General features: G+C 39.6%; 1 protein-coding gene across 1 annotated transcript in view; it reads right to left on the reverse strand.

Moving 5' to 3' along the window:
• ACO1 (aconitase 1) overlaps nt 1-21,422 on the reverse strand; it is a 61,244-nt gene that overhangs the window by 25,413 nt on the left and 14,409 nt on the right. Inside the window, exons 2-4 of the mRNA XM_045840551.1 lie at nt 13,801-13,919; nt 12,554-12,722; nt 11,386-11,523 (exon numbers count right to left, since the gene is read on the reverse strand). Coding sequence (XP_045696507.1) covers nt 11,386-11,523; nt 12,554-12,722; nt 13,801-13,897 — 404 coding nt within the window. The 5' untranslated portion in view covers nt 13,898-13,919. The remainder of the gene's footprint in view (nt 1-11,385; nt 11,524-12,553; nt 12,723-13,800; nt 13,920-21,422) is intronic.

A 21,422-nucleotide genomic window follows, 5' to 3' on the forward strand; every position in this document is an offset into this window, starting at 1 on the left:
TAACGATCTATAGATCCACCTGGGGCCACATGATGTTCAATGAAGACAATGGTGCAAAGCAGCATGTGCACTGCTCACTGGGAGCTCAGGGCATAGAAAGAAATACAGACCCCAATGAGGCAATGACAGGAGTGTGACTACCAATATCATGATATGGGAAATACATGTCAAGAGCACTTAGCAAGGGACGTAAGGCTCCCGGCCAAGATGGAGGTGTAGGTAGATACATTTTGCTTCCTTGCATAACCAAAAGAAGGACAACAGCAAATTTAAAAACAAAAACCAACCAGAACTGCCAGAATTGAACTGTGTGAAAGTCCAACAACCAAGGAGTTAAAGAAGAAACATTCATCCAGACTGGTAGGAGGAATGGAGACAGGCAGCGAGGGTGGAGAGCTAAGTAAGCAGCATTGTTCCCCCTCTGACCCCTCCCCCACACACAGAGCCAAAACTCAGTGACGTGGGTTTCCCCACCCTGGTGAATACCTAAGGCTCTGCCCCTTAAAATGTAACAGGTGCACCAAGACAAAGAAATATGGCCCAAATGAAAGAACACTGCAAAACTCCAGAAAGAGAACTAAGTGACAAGGAGATAGCCAATCTATCAGATACACAGTTCAAAACACTGGTAAGCAGGATGCTCACAGGATTGGTTGAGTATGGTTGCAAAATTGAGGAAAAAGTGAAGGCTATGAAAAATGAAATAAAGGAAAATGCACAGGGAACCAACAGTGAAGGGAAGGAAACTGGAACTATTGATTTGGAAACTGGAATTATTGATTTGGAACAGAAGGAAGAAATAAACATTCAACCAGAACAGAATGAAGAAACAAGAGTTAAAAGAAATGAGGAGAGGCTTAGGAACCTCTGGGACAAGTTCAAATGTTCCAACATCTGAATCATAGGAGTGCCAGAATGAGAAGAGGAAGAGCTAGAAATGGAAAATTCATCTGAAAAAATAGTGAAGGAGAACTTCCCCAATCTGGCAAAGGAAATAGACTTTCAGGTAGTCCAGGAAGCTCAGAGATTCCCAAAGAAGTTGGACCCAAGGAAGCACACACCAAGGCACATCATTACCCAAGATTAAAGATAAGCAGAGAATCTTAAAAGGAGCAAGAGAAGACAGTCACCTACAACAGGGTTCCCAAAGGCTATCAGCTGATTTCTCAAAAGAAACCTTATAGGCAAGAAGAGACTAAAAAGAAGTATTTTGAAGTCATGAAAGGTAAGGACTTACATCCAAGATGACTCTATCCAGCAAAGCTATCATTGAGAATGGAAAAGCTTCCCAGATAAGGTTAAGTAAAAGGAGTTCATCATCAACAAGTCCTTATTATATGAAAGGTTAAAGGGACTTATCTAAGAAAAAGAAGATGATCAAAACTATGAACAACAAAATAATAATAAACTCATAACTATCAACAACTGAACCTAAAACAAAAAACAAAAATAAAAAACAAACTAAGCAAACAGCTAAAATAGCAACAGAATCACAGAAATGGAGATCACATGGAGGGTTATCAGTGGGGAGAGGGAGTGGGGAGAATGGGGAAAAAGGCACAGGGAATAAGAGGCATAAATGGTAGGTACAAAATAGTGGGAGGTTAAGATAGTACAGGAAAGGGAAAGCCAAAGAACTTATATGTACGACCCACAGATATGAACTAAGGAGGGGAATGCTGGTGGGAGGAGGGCTGCAAGGGGAAGGGGAATTAAGGGGAGAAAAAAATGGGACAACTGTAATAGGATAATCAAGAAAATATACTTAAAAATAAACAAAAAATAATTGTTGACTTTGGAGAATTACCAATTATTTAAATAGGGACTTAAGTTTTTATTTTCAATACATATGCATTCAAATAGGAAAACTCAACTCTCTGAATGTGTAATATTGTCAATATTTACACATACATGTAAATTTAATAAATTGAAACTGCAAAAAAAAAAAAGAAAAAGGAAAAAGAAAGAAAGGGACATTAATTCAGATAAGGGCTCAAGAGTACCCTCCAAAAGGACATGACAGCAATGTAGTATGAAGGATGAGGGGTATATAAAAATGGGTAGGCATTCTCTGGGAAGGCACTCTCTGGGAAGAAAAGAACTGGTGACATTTATTATTTATTCTACAAAAAGACATTTATAGTTACCATGCTGATTCCCACCCCCCTTCTTTTTCTCTTGATGTGAATATCCTCTAAGAATAGTGTTAGTTGTTTTAATGGTATCAATCCCTGAGAATGCCTTACCTCAAGGGGGTCCATAAACTATAGCACATAGGCCAAACACAGCCTAATACCTGTATATTTGGCCCTCAAGTAAAGAATAATTTTTCACATTCTTAAACGTTGAAAAAAATATGTGAACAGAGATAGTATATGGCCAGCAAAGCCTGAAATATTGATCCTTTACAGAAAGTTTTGATTCCTGATGTAAAGAATGAAAATCTATGAAGGTGTGTATGAGTTAGAGAAAACCAAAAGGAGCAAATAGAGAAAGGAGAGATCCTAGTACAGCAGAACAAGGCAGGATATCACCCATGACTATTCTTAACCTCCCCCAATTTTGCACCTACCATTTATGCTTTTTATTCCCTGTACCTTTTTCCCCATTCTCCCTGCTTCACCTCCCCACTGATAACCTTCCATGTGATCTCTATTTCTGTGATTTTGTTCCTCTTCTAGTTCTTTGCTTAGTTTGTTTTTGTTTTTAGGTTCACTTGTTGATAGTTGTGAGTTTGTTTTCATTTTCCTGTTCATAATTTTGATCATCTTCTTTTTCTTAGATAAGTCCCTTTAACATTTCATATAATAAGGGCTTGGTGATGATGATCGCCTTTAACTTGGCCTTATCTGAAAAGCACTTTATCTGCTCTTCCATTCTAAATGATAGCTTTGCTGGATAGAGTCATCTTGGATGTAGGTTCTTGGCCTTTCATGACTTGGAATACTTCTTTCCAGCCCCTTCTTGCCTGCAAGATTTCTTTTGAGAAATCAGCTGACAGTCTGATGGGAACTCCTTTGTAGGTAACTGTCTCCTTTTCTCTTGCTGCTTTTAAGATCCTCTCCTTATCTTTCATCTTGGCTAATGTAATTATGATGTGCCTTGGTGTGTTCCTCCTTGGGTCCAACTTCTTTGGGAATCTCTGAGCTTCCTGGACTCCCTGGAAGTCTATTTCCTTTGCCAGAATGGGGAAGTTCTCCTTTATTATTGTTTCAAATAACTTTTCCACTTGTTGCTCTTCCCCTCCCCCTCTGGCACCCCTATAATTCAGATGTTGGAATGTTTAAAGATGTCCTAGAGGTTCCTAAGCCCCTCCTCATTTTCTTGAATTCTTGTTTCTTCATTCTTTTCTGTTTGGTTGTTTCTTTCTTCCTTCTGGTCTGCTCCATTGATTTGAGTCCCAGTTTTCTTCCCATCACTATTGGTTCCCTGTGCATTTTCCTTCATTTTACTTAGCATAGCCTTCATTTGTTCATCTAATTTGTGACCAAATTCAACCAATTCTGTGAGCATCCTGGTCACCAGTGCTTTGAACTGTGCATCTGATAGGTTGGTTATCTCTTGGTTGCTTAGTTGTATTTGCTCTGGAGCTTTGATCTGTTCTTTTGTTTGGGTCATTTTTTTTTTTTGTCTTGTTGTGCCTGTTGTGTATGAGGGGAGGAGCCTTAGGTGTTCACCAGGGCGGGGAATCCAGTCGCAGTGTTGTGATCCTGTATGTGGGGCAGGGGTCCAAGAGGGAAAAATGGTGCTTTCCCCACTCTCTGTTGGACTTCAGTCCCTTCTGCTGCTTTCCCCAAGCAAACTGGGCCTTTCTGGTGCTAATTCCTGTGTGTGTGGGCTTGTGCACATTCTAGGACCTCCTGGGTCTCTTCAACAAACTCTCCTGTGAGGCTGGGAGTCTCTCCCAGCACCTCAGCCCCATAGGTGTTTTCAATCAGTGTCCTGAGATTCTATTTCCCAGCACTGGAACCCTGGGTTGCACGTAGTGTCTCACTTCACAATCGCCGCCTTGCTGGGTCTGCTGGTTGCCACCCTGTGCCCAGGGTCCGCCTGCTGTGGTCTGGCTCACGTGCGATGCCTTCGCTCCCAGTTTCACTGCTCTTTGTGTCATGACCCCTCTCCACCCAGCTGCATGACTCCGCCCCCTCCTACCGGTCTGGATAACCGTGTCTATTTTAGCTCCTTGGTTGTCCGACTTCCATACAGTTCAATTTTCTGTCAGTTCTGGTTGTTATTCTATTTCTAAATTGTTGTTGTCCCTATCTTGGTTGTGCAAGGAGGCACAGTGTGTCTACCTACATCTCTATCTTGGCCGGAAGTCCAAACCCTTCTTTCTTAAATCTTGTCCTCATCCCTGTCTGTCTTTACCTAATGCACTCTTGTCCCACCACTTAACAGCTATAGCTATGAAAGCCTTTATTCCAGAAATAGCCTCCTTGTTTGATTATGTCAGTCTGTTCAATTATCTTTTGTAATGTCACCAAAATCAGTTTCCTAAAATACAGATCATGACCCACCTTTCATCTGCCAATGGCTGCCCATTTTCTAAATAATGTACAAATCTCTTGCTTTAAAAAAGTCTTCAGTCTGTCCTCAACCTTCCTTTGTTAAGTCCTCTCCTATAATCCAGTACAAACTTTCAGCTTCAGACACACCATAGCCTTCATACTCTCCCCAAACCCCTCTCCTCAAGCCTTTGCACGCTCTTGTTTTTCAGTGTAGAATGCCTTTTCTGGCTCTTCTCTCTGGGATAAACACCCTACAGGACCTAAATCAAGTGATAACTGCTGGAAGGACCTCTGACAGGATAATTTGCATCTTTTCTGTGCTTACTGTATTCACTAACTGCATTGAAGTTGTGTGTTTACTAATCTCTCTCTTCTAAGCTAACCTGCTTCTTGAACAAATAGTGGTACACAGGTCTTAAATGTAGTGAAATTTTTTTATATAAAAAAGCATCTTAGAACATTATTCCAAAACATACGCGGCACCTGCCTCTGGCGTCCCCATCACTTCTGCTGTGCTCGGAGCCCCTGTAAAGTCCCAGTCATTCATTATCTTTTGTCCTCTTGCTTGCCACACCAGAACTTCTCACAGCAGAAGCAGGGATAGAGCAGTACATTTACCCCAGAGAATGCTGGAGACATCAGTTTGATATAAATAATACATTTATAGGACAAGGAGAAGTCAGAAATGCTTAGGCTATTTTATGATCTATTAATTCCAGGTAAATAACCTATTTACTCATGAAAATAAAACATCAGTTTGCTAACCTTGACTCAATTAACCGAGTTTTAGTTAGTGACATGAATAAACAGACCTAGAATTCAGATTTTTGCAACACTCAGAATGTTCCCAAATTTACTCAATCTACTGAGCTTTTAATCAGGTCTCTAAATATGGTGGCTTGACAGACCAAAGAGGCTACTACTCCTTAGTTACATAATTTGAATTTGGATTTGGATGTATTTCAAAGTTTCTGAGTATCATATTTAATGGTACTCTAGAAATCCACAAACAGTATTTATAGAGGAGATAGTTTTCACACTCATGAAATCTGGTTGGAAATTGTTATAATATTCTTATTGGGATTTAAGAAGTGGTTATTTCTGAGATAACTTTATAAAACATTACAATAATGTATTAGTTTGATCCTCAGTTCCTAAAGATGGTGTGAGGCAAATTAATATTATTCAAACCAAGCAAATTGCTTAGAAATATTTAACTGAGAAAATCTACGACTCTACCACTTTTTACCCAGTTCTTCTGTTTCATTTCTGGAAACAGCTGGAAATAAGCACACAGTTTGACAAAGGTTGAGACACACCACATTTAATTCCTTACAAACATGAGGAAAGAAACCGGGAGGTCAAATTGCAAAACCAAACTCTAGAAATAAAACAAAACAACACTAATGAAAACATTTCTAACAGAAATGTTCTCTTTTATTACAAAAAAAGTGTTTGCTAGATTTGGACATCAATTTGGAGTCCAAGTTCATCCCTGGACTTTGCTGTTTTCAAAATAATGTTTTCTGTACTACAGTTTAAATGAAAAATGTCCATAAAAAATTAAAACGAGAGTTGATAAATGTTAAGTTTTAAAGAGTAAAAAAAATCATGCTGACCTTGATGATAACCAAAAATTTTTAACTGCTTAAGTCAGGAGCTCTATGAATTGTAAGTCCAAAGGCTTTAGACATTACAACAATTACAATTCTGTTTCCACCAACAGTTTCACTTTCCAGGCCAGCAAAGTGAGGTAAATCTATCCACACCAATGAGAGTTTCCAAAAAAGATCAAGTTGGCTATGATTTGTGAGGCTACTTTTTATAACTTTTGAAGTGGGACTTCAGAAACATTATTAATCTCAAATAGGATAGCATTTTTTTTGTGTGTATATATATACACACAAAAAATGTGTGTTTATATATTATACATGTGTGTATAATATATATTATATATATATATATATATATATATATTTAATCCTCACCTCAGGATAGAGAGGAAGGGAGGGGAGAAGGACAGAGAGAGAAACATTAAGATGATAAATACTGATCGGTTGCCTCCTGCATGTGCCCTGGCCGGGGATTGAACTTTCAACCTTTTTTGTGTACCAGATGATGCTCCAATCAACTGAGCCACCCCACCAGGGCTGCATACATATTTTTAGCTCTTCCTTTGAAATCAAAACATTAAATTAAGCTCATGTGATTTAAGAAAAAAAAGAAGACACACTGCCTAAAGATGGGTTTAGAGTCTGAAGGAAAGAACAGAGCTGGCAAGCATCCAGTCTGTTTCAACTGTCAGTTAAAGATGACAGGTTTTTCTTTACCTTGATTTTATCTGGTTTGGATATTGGCAACATGAATTTGAGAATGACCAGTTTCTACATTTCTCTTGAGGCTGTATGGTACCTACTTAAATCCCCAAGGGAGCAAATAATGGTTTCCTTTTTCTCTTTGAGTGGATTGTTTCATATTCTTAAATGACATTTTATTATGAAATGATAGCTTCTTATTATAAAAGAGAACAACTGCATTTTCAAAAATAATTGCACTATACCACCTCACTTTCTAATCTCATAATCTCTGCATAACTTTTCATCTGCGATCACTCTGCATATGCAATTACACGTGGCTCATTCAGGTATATGGCATAACCATATTCCAATTGTTATGTAGCACATTATGAATATAACTGCAAAAGTTACCTAATAATTCACTATAAGGATGTACTGTAATTTAATAAATCATTCTCCTTTATTGTACATTTGGAATGTTCCAGATTTTCATTATTCTAAGTACTTTAATGAATGCTATTAAGTCATTAAGCTTTTTTCTGTATCTATTAGGGTAAGCTTGGAAGCAGAAATTCCAGGACAAAGGTTGTCACCATTTCTAAGGATCTTGACACAATTTACTTTCATTATTTCTAAATTATAGTGCTATCAGCAGTGCATAAAAGTGTTCCTTTGTGACACCTTTATAATTAATAATGTTTATTTTCTAATCTTAACTGTATTGATAAGAGAAAATAGTATCTCAAAAATAAAATTTACTTTTTTATGACTTATAAGATTGAAAAGTCTTTATACACTGCTTATCATTTGTATTTTATTTTATTGTAAAATGTCAAATTTCCTTTGCTCATGTATCTACTGGGTTTTACTATTTTCAAAATGGATTATAGAAAGTCTTTTTTGGAGGGGGTTGTAGAGATATTTTTAAAAACTTTATTAAGTTTATTGGGGTGACATTGATTAATAAAGTTACATAGGTTTCAAGTGTCCAATACTGTAATACATCAGTTTGAATCTATCCTTTTACTTGCATTGAGATGTGTCTCCTGAAGACAGAATATGGTTGGGTTTTGGTTTTAATCCAATGTGCTACTCTGCCTTTTTATTGGTAGTTCAGTCCATTTACATATAAGGTGGTTATTAATGTGTGATAATTTCCTATAGCCATTTTATCTTTTGGTAACTGTGTTTTCCATTTTTTCCTCTTGTGTTTCTGTTATTTTAGTTTGGTGGTATTTTTTTTCCATTCTTCCTTTTTTTATGTTATGTGTCTCAGTTCTAGTTGTGTGTGTGTGTGTGTGTGTGTGTGGTTACCATTAGGCCTACGTAAAAGACAGTTTCTTATATACAGTAATCATTTTTCTTCAGATTGCATCTTATCTCCATTGCCCTGTGCAAATTCAGATCTTTATCTACATTTTCTTTTATGTTTTTGCTGTCACAAATTGTCCCTTTTTATGCTGTGAGTTAATTTCCAAATTGCAGTACCTATATTGTCTTCTTTAAAAATGTTTTTACTTCTTTTAATCTTTATGTTATACTTAAGTGCATAGTATCCTATTCTAAATAAGAATTGCAATTTATGTTTCTGCCTACCCATGAATCACCTTAAACATGTCTATTTCAGATAACCTCCTGTAGTATTTCCTGTAATGCAGGGCTTGTGGTGGTAATTTCCCTCAGCTTCTGTGTGCCTGGAAAAGTCTTTATTTCTCCTTCATATCTAAAAGTTAACTTTGTTGGATATATTATTCTTACCTGGTAATTTCTCTCTTTCAATAGTTTGAATATTTGATTCCACTCTCTCCTAGCTGGTAGGGTTTCTGCTGAAAACTCTGATAATTTAGTGGGATTTACCTCAGAGGTTACTGTCTTTTCCCTGGCTGCCATGAAAGTTCTTTGTCATTAATTTTTGACAGTTTTAATATAACATGCTTTAGAGAAGGCCTTTTTTGGATTGAGATAAATAGGTAGTCTGGATTTGAGGATTCAGATCTTTCCTTAGTTTCAGGAAGGTCTCACTATATTTGAATAGTGAGAACTTCTCCCTCACTTCTCCCTCTGCTATACTCACTATTCTTATATTGTTTTTTTCTGATGGAGTTGATCTACAAGAGAGATCTTCTGATGGAGAACTATCTATAGGACAGTTCTTGTAGAGTTCTTTCATTTCTTTTTTTTACTCTTCAATCTCTCTCTTCTTCCATCTATGTCATTTCTAGATTTCTACCTTCAGTGTCACTGTTGTTGCCTCCTTTTTTCTAAGGTCAGCTCTTTTTTCTAAGGTCACTAGTTCATTCTTCTTCTTTTATTGAGTTTTTCAGCTCTAGAATTTCCTATTTGATTCTTTTAAAAAGTGTCAGTCTCTTTGGTAAAGTACTCCTTTTGTTCATTGCTTTTATTTCTGAGCTCATTAAACTGCCTAAATTTTCTTGTATCTAACTAAGTTTTTTAACTGAGATCCTGAATTCTCTGTCATTTAATTTACATATTTCCATGTCTTTATTTTTTTAAAGATTTTTAAATTTATTTTTAGATAGAGGGAAAAGGAAGGAGAGAGGGAAAGGAACATCACTGTGTGGTTGCTTCTCATGTGCCCCTTACGAGGGACCTGGCCTGTAACCCAGGCATGTGCCCTGACTGGGAATCAAATTGGCGACCTTTTGGTCCAGAGGCTGGTGCTCAATTCACTGAGTCACATTAGTCAGGGCCCATGTCTCTATTTTCTGAAGATTTTTCATTTTCTGTCTGAGCTGCCTCGATGCCCTGGTTATTCATAGTATTTGATGGATTATTTCTCTGCCTTGGCATTTATGGGAATGAAATCTGCTTTTTAAAAGAGTGTTTAGTATTTCTCTATTTAACAGGTTGGTAGGAAGAGGTCTTTCTTGTCATTTCCAGCAGGTGGCATTGATGCACATTTTTATTTTCCACTCAGTCTGACCACTCAGGCAGGAGTGTTGATTCTAGTTCTCTACTCCCCAGGACTGTAGAGTGCAGGCCGCGACCTGATTCCTCTCCTCTTCGTGGGAGCTCCAGGCTGTGTCTGTGGCACCTAGCTCTGTTCTTCCTCCTTCCCCTCTTCTTCCTTTACTCTGACTCATCCACCTTCAGATGCTTCAATGTGTGGATCTCCCAGATGTGTTTGTGTGTTAATAAGCAGCGAATCCTTTGTGGAAGCATAACTGTTCAACTTCTAACTTCAAGGAGAGAGACCAGGAGGACCTCTCACACCACCACTCCTGAGGTCACCTTCTATACATTCTATATATTAAGAATATTAGGCCTTTGTCATATTTGTTGCAAATATTTTTCAAGTTATTTCCTGTTAACTTTGAGGTCATTAAATCTATAGATTTTGTTCCCTCTTGTTTTATCCATTGCTTCAAAATTTAGAAAGGTCTTTCTCATTAAGACATTTGACACATATATCCTTGAATTTTCTTCTAAATTTATTAATGATGTCATTTTTAATACTAATGATTTAATTAATATGAACTACTCCCTGTACCAAATAATTAATTTTACCAGCATTATATGCAGAGTAATTATTTTTTACCTTACAGATAATTGATAAGAACTTTATCTAGTTATACTTCTAGGTGAAGATACCAACTTTTTAGCAGGACCTGGCTGCCTTTTCTCTTGTGTAATCTAATAATTTCATCCAAAAAATATAGAATAAACCCCCCTTCATGTCTGACTTGGGATTTAATTGTATGACTTGCTTTGATTAACGTCCTTGTGACGAGAAGTGATCCTATGCCAGTCCTGATCTAGGTCTCAATATATTGTGGCTTCCCACTTCCTTTTGAGCCTGAGTGAACAGCTGTTTTCTCCTTCCGCCTGGGCCCAAAGGAAACACACATGGAATGGTGCTGTCCCAGCCTCTGTGTGGATATGCAGTGTCAGGAGTTCACCCGGCCAGGGCTAGAGGAGGCAGAGCCACCCCTGCACTTGGCTCAGCTCCCTTAGCCTCCCAACCAACTTGTAGGAGTATGAGCAATACATTCTTGTTGTTGACTGACACTGAGATTTTAGGGTTATTGGAAGAACTCTGGGGAAGAGTGAACTGACTATCCCAAACATAGAAGAAAGAACAAAAGAAAAGAAAGGCATAGGTATTATAGAAACCTACATGGAGAGGTAGAGATCACCAGATATGAAATAGTTACTTGGGATAAAAAAAAGAACAAGAATCCAGTGGTTAAAAAATAAACAAATAAATAAGTCACCAAAAAAAACCTTTCTTTTAAGGTCAAATACATGCTTGCACTGACAAACTCTCATGGCAGAAATTCATGTGAGTGTTTTTCAACTAGACTTTAAGCTGGATTTAAACATAGGCTGCTCACCCCAAGAAGTAAACAGGAAAAGAAAAAAGAAAAAGAAAAATAGTATTTAAAAAAATGTATCCCCCTTCCAAATCTTCACCGAAAATCTATATTAAGTTTGAGTTTTCCTAAATATGTATTCTAAATATTTTCTTCACTTATTTAACTACCTACACAAACAAAATAGACTTATACCCCAAGATTTTGCACAAAACAGAAACTCAGGTATTAATCTTAATCTCTCACCTTCTGTTGAAATCAACTTGGATGGAATGATCAATTACAAGATCAGCAGGACAGACAGGGTTTATTTTCTCTGGATCTCCTCCTAACTTTTTCACAGCATCACGCATTGCAGCAAAGTCAACCACAGCTGGCACACCCCTAAGAAAAGAAGGAATTAAGCAGAAAATAAATTTGTCAAACACGTATAATTGAGTTTTTCAGCTTTTGTCTTCATTGATAAAATTGGCAATGAAGCTCTCTCATCAATGGAGCTAAAAATGAATAATTTAGAAAAGTCAAACTTTCTGAAGACATTTCCCTGAGCTGAAATCACATCGGCAGTAAGTACCATGACTGAGTGGTATCTCTACATGTAATTTTATCACTGTGTTAAAGTTAACAACCAATATGGTCTAAACAGAGAAACTATTGGAAGCTGGCACTTAAAAACTCTGGAACTTTTACTGCTGTGACAGTTTCCCATTCACATGGTGGGATGGCAATGACCTGGAGAAGACATATGAACACATAGTCAACTTCAGATCAAACTTAAAAGAATAGATATAACTTAGAAAAGTAGGCTGTGAATCAAATTTATAAGTGACTCCTTCCTTTTTATTATATTAGAGTATAAAATTTGGGTGCTCTTTCTCTACAAAAACAAGATTTGGTGTTTAGAAGGAATAAATTAACATCATTTAAAAATGGAGAGGTAGTACTATGTCAAAAAAGAGGCCAGATGGGGAGCAAAGATTCCTGAGAATAGCAGGATATGAACGAGGCTTAACAGAACTACAGAACTACATATCGCCCCTCAGGGGGCTGCACGTCAGTGTTCCAAGTACAGCTGTTTGAAACCTGTCTCCCTCAGTGACAGAAGGTGGGAGAGAAAAGATTCCAAGATAATCCCACTCCTATTTCTTTCACCTTTCACTAGTATATTTAGGACCATAATCTTCAAGACCAAGACAATGACCTTTGCCCCTGGAAAAGATGGACTGATTACACAGCCTAATTTGCCTAAAGCTATCTCTGGCTGTCTAAGACTAATAGCCCCCTTTTGTTTTCAAAATTGTCTGGATATAGGGTGACAAATCATATAGTCACTGAGGTTTGTTAGTTTTCTTAAAGCTTTCTTTAATGTCTGGCAAGGGAGGCCGAGAAGAGAGCGAAGTGGCATTGGGCTCACGTGAAGTCCTGCAGGATGACTCGGGCAGGCTTAAATGGCACTTCTATGTTCTTATGCTGCATGACTTTCCAGTTCAGGATATTTTCAATATCGTTTTTCTTCACCAAAAATTCATCACAGTTCCGAATGGCTGCCTCCAGGAGAACTCTGATAGAAAATGGCAAGCATCCTGGGATAACAGAGAAAGCATAACAAAACCAAACCAAAAAACCATGAGGCACCTTATTATAAGAGCTCCTTTAAGCCAATCTCTACATAGACTTGATACAAGGCATCAGACTATTCTTCCAACAGGGAAAATGGGTAAATAAAAACTGACCTTTTAAGTTTAAAATATGAAGACATTGAATGGGTTTAGGATACATTCAGTACTAGAAAGTAGCCACCATATAGGCAAAAATAAAATATTATAGTTAATCCTTTTATAATAAATGCTTACCCTGCTTTGGATTCCAATAACAGGGTTTCTCTTAAGTTATCATGAAATAATCAGTGTAGATATTTACTGTATTATATTTTAGCAAGTAACACACACACACACACAGAGTAATATTTTTCATGACTTAAACTAGTGTCTACAAAATGAGAAGATAACTCCTTTAGAATCATTGTGATTAAGACCAAAGTACAATCACATATCTTCCAAAGAAAACAAAATCCCAGACAGAGGATAGTGTGGCCACTGGTAACTGGGATTTCTAGGATAAAAAAATAGTAATTCGCAAGGAAAAACTACTCTGTTTATTTAGAAAGGAAATGTTCCATCCTGATTATGAAAAATTTTCACCAGTATTATCTAGTAAAGAGAAGAGTGTAAAAGTAGAAAAACACAGGACTTGGAATAAAAAAAGATGTGTTTTGTCCTCTTCTGCTCCCACGTAGTTGTTATTTGATTATTTGACGCTCTTGGGGGATTCGGCTTCCTCAGGACTTCGTACTTTACAGACATGCTCTCTAGAGTTGTTATTCAGATTAAATGATATAATACAGATGTACAAACACTCTATATACTATAAAATGCTACATAAATGCTACATGTACATAATCATTATTACCTACTTAAAAATGAGCAATGTAAGGGGTATATGTGTTTGTGAAGCTTAATCCAAGACCATTCAGTGATTCTCATTCTCTGCTTCTCCCTCTTTCAACCCTCCTAAAAGGTTAATTAATTACATAGCATAATCATTATGCAAATGAGATACTAACTGCTGTCAAAGCAATTATATGATAAGGCATGTACCTACCATATCTTGAATCGTCCAACTTATTCAAATTAAAGAATTTCTTCCCTGGCTGTGCAGGATCCAAAGGCTCAATGAGCTGTGCAAATGGGTTGCTCATGGTTCCTGGTGGACACGTATCCCTGGAAAAGTGCAAACGTGTTTAATTTCTACTCTCAAAGCGGGACCCCGTTGATCTTGATGAGTGTTTTCCCTCTATAAAAGTTATGGTACACATTCACTTTAAGAAATCACTCATCTTTTTGGGGGGAATGTGGGGCATAAATGGTGTAAGAATGATATTCATAGCAAATAAAATGGGTTTCTGTGAAGGTACTCTGAAAGCCGGCATTCACCTCTCAAGACAGCATAAAACCCCAAACCTCTTTTGTCTTTCTTCTTTCTGCAATTTTCCTACATTTTTCTACTGATAAGAAGAAGGGAAATGGAGAATGTGTCTCATTTTAAATCTTGGGTATTTGAACAGACTTTTGAGCTGGACTCCTGTCTTCTTGACAGGAGGTAAGCAGGTGAAATTATGCAATTGTACAAAACTTGAAGTTTGGAAGTGGGGATTTAAAAGCAGCTGCTTTCTGTTGTAAATCTCTGCAGACTGTTAAATAAATGTGTTGATCAGGAGTCTTCCTGAGGCACTTTTGCATCTGATAGCAACAGAGTGTTCAGGTCAGGGAATCTTTAAAGTGACAATGTGGTAGAATTAAGGTCCAAAGTCCCCAGGCATGTTTGCAGGGAACCCTAACCCCAGCTCTGGGTGGAGTTTCTCATACCTGTATCTTTTTATAAATTGTAAGTGGTGAACAAGGGAGGACATTATTCCTGGGCTCCACACAGATAAACAGTGATTTCAAATAATATACAACTTAGATCAGAATGCACTGGGGTGGGCATCACAAGACCTGCTTTCCAGTCCTACCCTTGGGGCAAAAATCCTTTAATCAGTCCATTCCCAACAGTCTAAATTTTAAGATAAGAGTAGTAACATTTTCCTACTTCATCCAAGGTTTTCGTGAGTAAATATTTAAATATCCAACACAATTTCAGGATGACTGATGTGGAATGATTAACATATTACTGTAAAATGACAAAAAAAAAAAACATGTATAGGAAGCAACTGTTTGTAGAGAGAAAAAGTGACAAACAGGCCTTGTCTTCATTAACACATATCTGGACTGGGCAGAAGACTCAGTTTTCATTGTACTATCCTTTTGGCATGTTCACATTTTTTTTAAACTATAGACATATAACTTTTTGAAAACATTAAAAGTTTAAAAGAAATAGATATTTGTACATCTACTGTGTCTAAAGTCCAGTACCAAGTTAGTTCTGAGGAGAGGCAGCTGACTGGGAAGCAGCCCCTGCCTTCCTGGGGTTACCAGGGTGGGAGGGCAGGCCAGACACCTGGACAAGAGAACCCGAGGGAAGAGCTGGGTGGGTGAGCTATGTGCTGTGCACCGCTGGGAATTGCTTCTGTCTGCCAGTTCCATGTGGATTTTGTGGGAGCTGCCATCTGTGGGGGACAGGAAAGCTATCTGATTCAAGTCAGGCCGATCAACTCCTTTTTAGGGATTCTGGAACTGGAACTAAAGGAAGGCTTGCAAGAGACACTGAAACATACTGGAATTGTGCTTAAAAATGTATGTGCCCTGTAACCTGGATCACAATTACCTAGGGGTCTTTCTTGTTAAAAATACATATTTCTGAGTGTCCCCCATGAAGTACCAAATCAGAATTGACTGGGGGTGGCAGGAGTCAGTCTTTAATCTCCCAAGTGTTTTTAATACATTTTCAGTTTGAGAATCACTGCCAGACACTGTGGAGTGCTAGGTGAGGAACTGAAACTTCATTCAGGAGGCAGGGATGTCCCATGAATGGTGTATGAATAACACAGGCCATGTGTAAAAGAGAACGGGGGTCAGAACCAAAATGCCTCCGTGGATTAGGCAGGGCAGCTACACAGTGAGCAGGCAGCAGAGGGCCCAGGCAGCTGGGATGGTGTGTGCCCGTCTAATGGGGCAGCAGCTCCAGCCAAAGTCTGCATGTAGAAAGGCTGGCTCAATGTTAAAAATCCATGTTTTCAAGCAAGGTTGGCCATCTGGATTTTTATATGTACTCTCTTGATTTATGAATGTTGGTTAAGTAAAGATCTGTAAACTACTGTGTGGGTATGCAACATGATGTTCAAACCAAACATGCTTGTAGGTTCTATCTGACTGGATCTGACTGGTGGTCCACCATCTGTGACCTGTGTCCCATCCTAACCGAGGAGATGTATTGGCCCGGAGGAATGGTAGGGTAACCAGACAAAGAAAACTCAGGTAGGAATCTGTCAAAAGGGTGGAGATGAGCCAGAACCTGGGTGGGCAACTGGGTGGCATCTGTTGAAGTGGAAAAGAAGTAATGGATGGATTAAAAGCTGAAAAGGCAAAATTTAGAGAAAAGGCTGCTGCATAAATAGGGAATCACAGTGGGGAGAAGAAATAACACTGAACCAGGTATGAAGAAAAGGCTTTAGTGTTTCAGGACAGAAAGTGTTTATGATGAAGTGACCCACAAATGCCAGAGATCTGTTATTCATCCCCACTAAATGAGGAGCCAATCAGGAGGAAAAGCCCCATAGAAATACACTCTTTAGTAAGAAACAGGCTGGCTTGTCTACAGAAGGAGATGGTTGCAAATCTGGGCTCACACAATGAAACTTAATCATCCCATTGACTGAAATTCGAAAGATGTCAATTTAAAAAGGCAGCAACACTACTATTCACTTGATTTGTCATTGATGCTACTGCCCCAGATATAACTTTTCCACCCCAAACAGTAGCAACTGAAATTGTAGAACTGTTGTTTTGCCTGCCTGGAAAATGGATCAACAAAAGAGTGTCTTCAGAGGCTGTGGGTCATGTCAGAATCTCCAGAGCCAGGGAACATGGAGGGAAACCTTCACAGAATAAGGCAGGGAGGATCACTCACATATTTAAAAAGCCTTAAAGAACTTCTGGACAAGATGTAGGCACAGGTAGATATGCTTTCCTTCTTTGCACAACCAAAAGAAGGAAAACAACCAATTTAAGGACCAAAAACAACCAGAACTTCCAGAAAATTAAAGTGTAAGGAAGTCTGACAACTAAGGAGAAGAAATATTCATCCAGACTGGTAGGAGGGGCAGAGACAGGAAACCAGGACAGAGAGGATGCACAGCAAATTGACAGACCAGTTCAGGCGAGGTGGCACTGGGTGGGACAGGTGGTCACACATTCGTGTATGGATAAGCCAGGAGGAACAACTGGGGAGCCAGACAGAAAACACAGCCCAGGGTTCCACTGCAGGAAACTAAAACCTCAAAACCTCTGGCTATAAAAATCTGTAGAAGCTGTGGCAGCAGGAGAAACTCCCAGCCTCATAGAAGAGTTCGTTGGAAAGACCCACAGTGTCCTAGAACATAGATAAACTCACCCACCCAGAATCAGCACCAGGAGGGCCCAATTTGCTTGTGGGTAGTGGGGAAATGACTAAAAGCAGGGCCAGAACCAAGCCAGCAGCATTGTTCCCTCTCTGACCCCTCCCCGACATTGCCCTGCCCTGACGAATACCTAAGGCTACACCCCTTACAATGTAACAGGCACACTGAGACAAAGAAATATGGCCAAAATGAAAGAACACAGCAGAACTCCAGAAAGAGAACTAAGCAACAAGGAGATAGACAACTTATCAGACGCAGAGTTCAAAACACTGGTAATCATGATGCAGAAACTGAACCTAAAAAAAACAAAAACAAAAAACAAACTAAGCAAACAACTGGAACGGGAACAGAATCACAGTAATGTAGATCACATGGAGGGTTATCAGGGGTGAAGGGGCAAGGGAAGAATGGGGGAAAAGGTACAGGACATAAGAAGCATAATTTGTAGGTGCCAAATAGACAGGGGGAGGTTAAGAATATTATAGGAAATGCAGAAGCCAAAGAACTTATATGTATGGCCCATGGACATGAACTAAGGTTGGGGGAAATGCTGGTAGGAGGGTGGGGTGCAGGGCAGAGGGGGATAAAAGGGAGAAAAAAATGGGACAACTGTAATAACATAATCAATATACATAAAATAAATAAAATCTTTAAAAAATATAATGCAATCACAATTGTGAGTCACATGTAATTTAAACTTTTCAGTGGCCATATTAAGAAAGTAAAAGGAAACAAATAAAACTAATTTTTAAAATAAAAAAAATCCTTAAGTCACTGAACCACCCTTATCAAGTGCTGTAGTGGCCAGCAACCCTGAGTTTGGTAAAATTCTATGGTTAAACTTTGGCAGGCAGGTAGACAGACAGGAGCAGAGTGAGGATGATGGGGCAGGCTGAGAAAGTTACCAGGGTAAAAGTCCCAGGTCCTAGCAATGGGCAAAACTGGGAAAACAAGGATCTCATCCACATGGTAACCTTTCCTCCCCTAGTATATTGCTGGTCACAAGGTTGAACCCCTTGACCTTTTAAATCGCTGGTCATGCATTTCAAACTCTTCCCTGACCCTTCCTCCCCTGGCATGTTCCTAGTGAAGCAGGTTATACCCCCTTAAAGGAAGAATGGGCAAGGAGGCCAGAGAATAGCCGTAAGCATGAAGCCCCCTGGGCAATGAGTTTCTCACCTGCATCATATAAATATAGGTCTCAGTTGTGTTTCAGCTCTAGACCCAGAAAAGACCCCATGAACTACACTCTTGCAAAACCAGACAAGCAACACCATGGCTAACCTCAGGGCCAGCTGCATTGACTAATGACCACCTGCCCTGGAGCCAACTAATCAGTGGAGACCATGACACTTGAAAGGACACACATGGAAAGCTGATGAATATTCTATTGAGATCCTCCCCTGGGGCCTCCCCTAAAATCTCTACCCTTAAAAGCCCTTAGGACAGAAGACCAGGTGCTTTCCTTTTGGCGAGTACTCCACACTGCACCTTCCCCCTCTGCATTGTCTTCCCCCCAGGTGCTACCTTTACCCCTCTCTCTCCTAAGCTCCAAGGGGCCTTCTTTTGCCTCTGCAACTTGTTTCCTGTGCCCATTCCTTCTACAGCTCTCTTCTTTTACCTCCGTGGCTTTCTAAATAAACTTTCTCTTATAGTGTGAGGCTTGACTATGAATTCATTCTTAGCCAGGACTCAAGTAACAAGGTTGCTGACTCGAGGTCCAGTCTGACTCCACTGGTCTAACACCTGGTGTGTTCTCACCACCACCAACAAAACCAGTTGCTAAATTGAAACCATATTTGCTATGATGCAATGAACACAAAAGGCACCAACTTACTTCGCTGTGGCTTACAAATACCCTGGGCATAATTTTGGAAGCCTTATATAGTTCCTGCTGTTTCCATGGCCCTGCTAAGCCAGCTGGTGTTTCAGGATGCATCTAGTGACCAATGTGGCTCTTGAAGACAATGGCCTGAGTCTAGTGCTCTACTGTCTGCCCCCGCTTTCCCTAGAAACTACAGAATTGTCTGGTTTCTCTACATTAATGAAGCAAATTCTACTTGAGGAAGTTAGGGGAGAGAGGACCCAGTTACAACTAAGTACCAGCACACACCAAGTACTTTAGACAAACTTTTTAACTCTGCAACATCTCTGTAAATTAAAGCATATTCCTACTTTACAGCTGAGGAAACTGTAGTTCAGAGGAATGAAAAAACTTGCAGAGCTAGGTTTTGAACTATGGCTCTTTCCACCCTCCCCACACTGCCTCTCTGGGTGCCAGCAACTCCTGTTGTGAAGGTGATGCTGGCTAATGATCACCAACCAACCTCACGAACTGAAAAAAGCCATGAGTGGCTCATGGGCCTGAGAAATCTTGCCACTCAATTTTGAAACTGGAGTCACTTTTATTTCTTTTCAGGGGTCCACCAGTACCCTGGTCTGAGCCAGCCACTGTGACATTGTTACATGTGGCTCCATAAAGGGTGATTTACGGAGCCACAGACAGGTCAGTGGGAAGAGCAGCAGCTGTGTTGGCAAACCTCCCAACCCCAAAATGGATTTGCTTTGAGTTTGGGAAACAACCCCTCCATGTGAGCTTGGAGGGCTCTGGAAATCAAAGCCACTCCAAAGTTCCACTCTTACCTTGACCCTGGTCTCAAATCCCCTTATAGGAGTTCCTAGTATTAGTAATCCCAAGAGAAAGGTGAAAAACAACAGCATTCCCAGGAGGCAATGAAGGGAAAGACCTTTGGCTTGGGAACGGTCCAGGTCCAAAGTAGAATCTAGGCATTACAAATGCTTCCTCGGTCTGCCTCACCCTGTCCAGAATCCTAACCAGTCACCAAACCTTGAGTAGTACCCTGGCTCCTGCTGGCTCCAAAATTGTCCCAAGATTGGTATTTTGTCTAGGAAGCTTACCAACTGGCCAGGGAGCCCAGCCTACCTCCCACACTCACAAAAAGCACAGATTTGGTTTCAATTCCTTCCTTTTCTTATCTCCCATCCTCCTCTGCTCTGCTCTGTCCTACATTTTTCTGTTTTACTTACTCCCCATTCAATCCTAACAAAAGAGAGAGTGTGAACATTTGGGGAGAGAATGGACAATTAGCCTATCTTTTTTCTCTCTTGGAAGGGGAAAGAGTTAGGGCTCATGAAAATATGTTGCTGTCTTTTCTGTGTCATATAATGAGATGGTGCTGCCTGAAGGTACAGGAAAAAGAGAGAAAAGGAAAAAGGAAGAGAAAAAGATATTTTAAAAAAGGCAAATTGGGGAAATGACATCTTTCAAGCATCGAGGTTGGTGTTCATTCAGAACCTGTCCATCCTGAACACTTGCCTTCAGAATGCTTGAACTGCTTAGCCATCAATCTCCTCTGAAACGCCAACGGTTCTCATACAAAAAGAATCTAACAGGAGACACCTGCACTGTATTTAAGCCCTTCATCATACCTAGTTCACCTTCTGAAATCCAGGACAATTACTGGTACAGAGTATCTTTCAAAGCTAAGCCTTCCTGAAACCAGATCATGTAAAATATCATGATCCTCCCAGGTGCATTTGGGGCATGGAAGAGTAGGTGAGGGTAACACCAGATTTTCAAGTTAAATCATGAAAAGTACTAAATATTAGGCACAGGCAGGCAGATCTGAGATGTGTAACAAATAAACCATGCTTCCAGCAAAGACATGGAGAGAGTCCAGAGCTCAAGTTCCTCCCCAACTATATACACTCTTGTTGCCAACTGACCTTTTGGCCTCAAGCTAGTACATCTGCAGACACCTTCACCTGAGCACATGTGGCCAGGCATGAAACTGTCACCACACCCTGGGGACATGGTGACCCTATTTTTTCCCTTTTTATTGAATTTATTGGGGTGACACTGGTTAACTAAATTATATGGGTTTCAGGTGCACAATTCTACAACACATCATCTGCACACTGTACTGCTGTTCACTACCCCAAGTCAAGTCTCTGTCCGTCACCTACATTCCCCTACCCTCTTCCACCTCTCCCCTTCCCTTTACACGATAAAGAAGTGATGAGCGGGAAATTGGGAATGTTGAACCTTCTGTAAAGAGTCCGCTGATGAGGAGAGGCCCTAAAAAAAAGTGACTACCTGAGGTCACGGGAATATAAAAGAAAATACAGCTGATATTGCCTTCAGTGA

Source organism: Phyllostomus hastatus, unplaced genomic scaffold, assembly GCF_019186645.2.
Source record: "Phyllostomus hastatus isolate PE091 unplaced genomic scaffold, TTU_PhHast_1.1 phas_contig_34, whole genome shotgun sequence".
Lineage (NCBI taxonomy): Eukaryota > Metazoa > Chordata > Mammalia > Chiroptera > Phyllostomidae > Phyllostomus > Phyllostomus hastatus.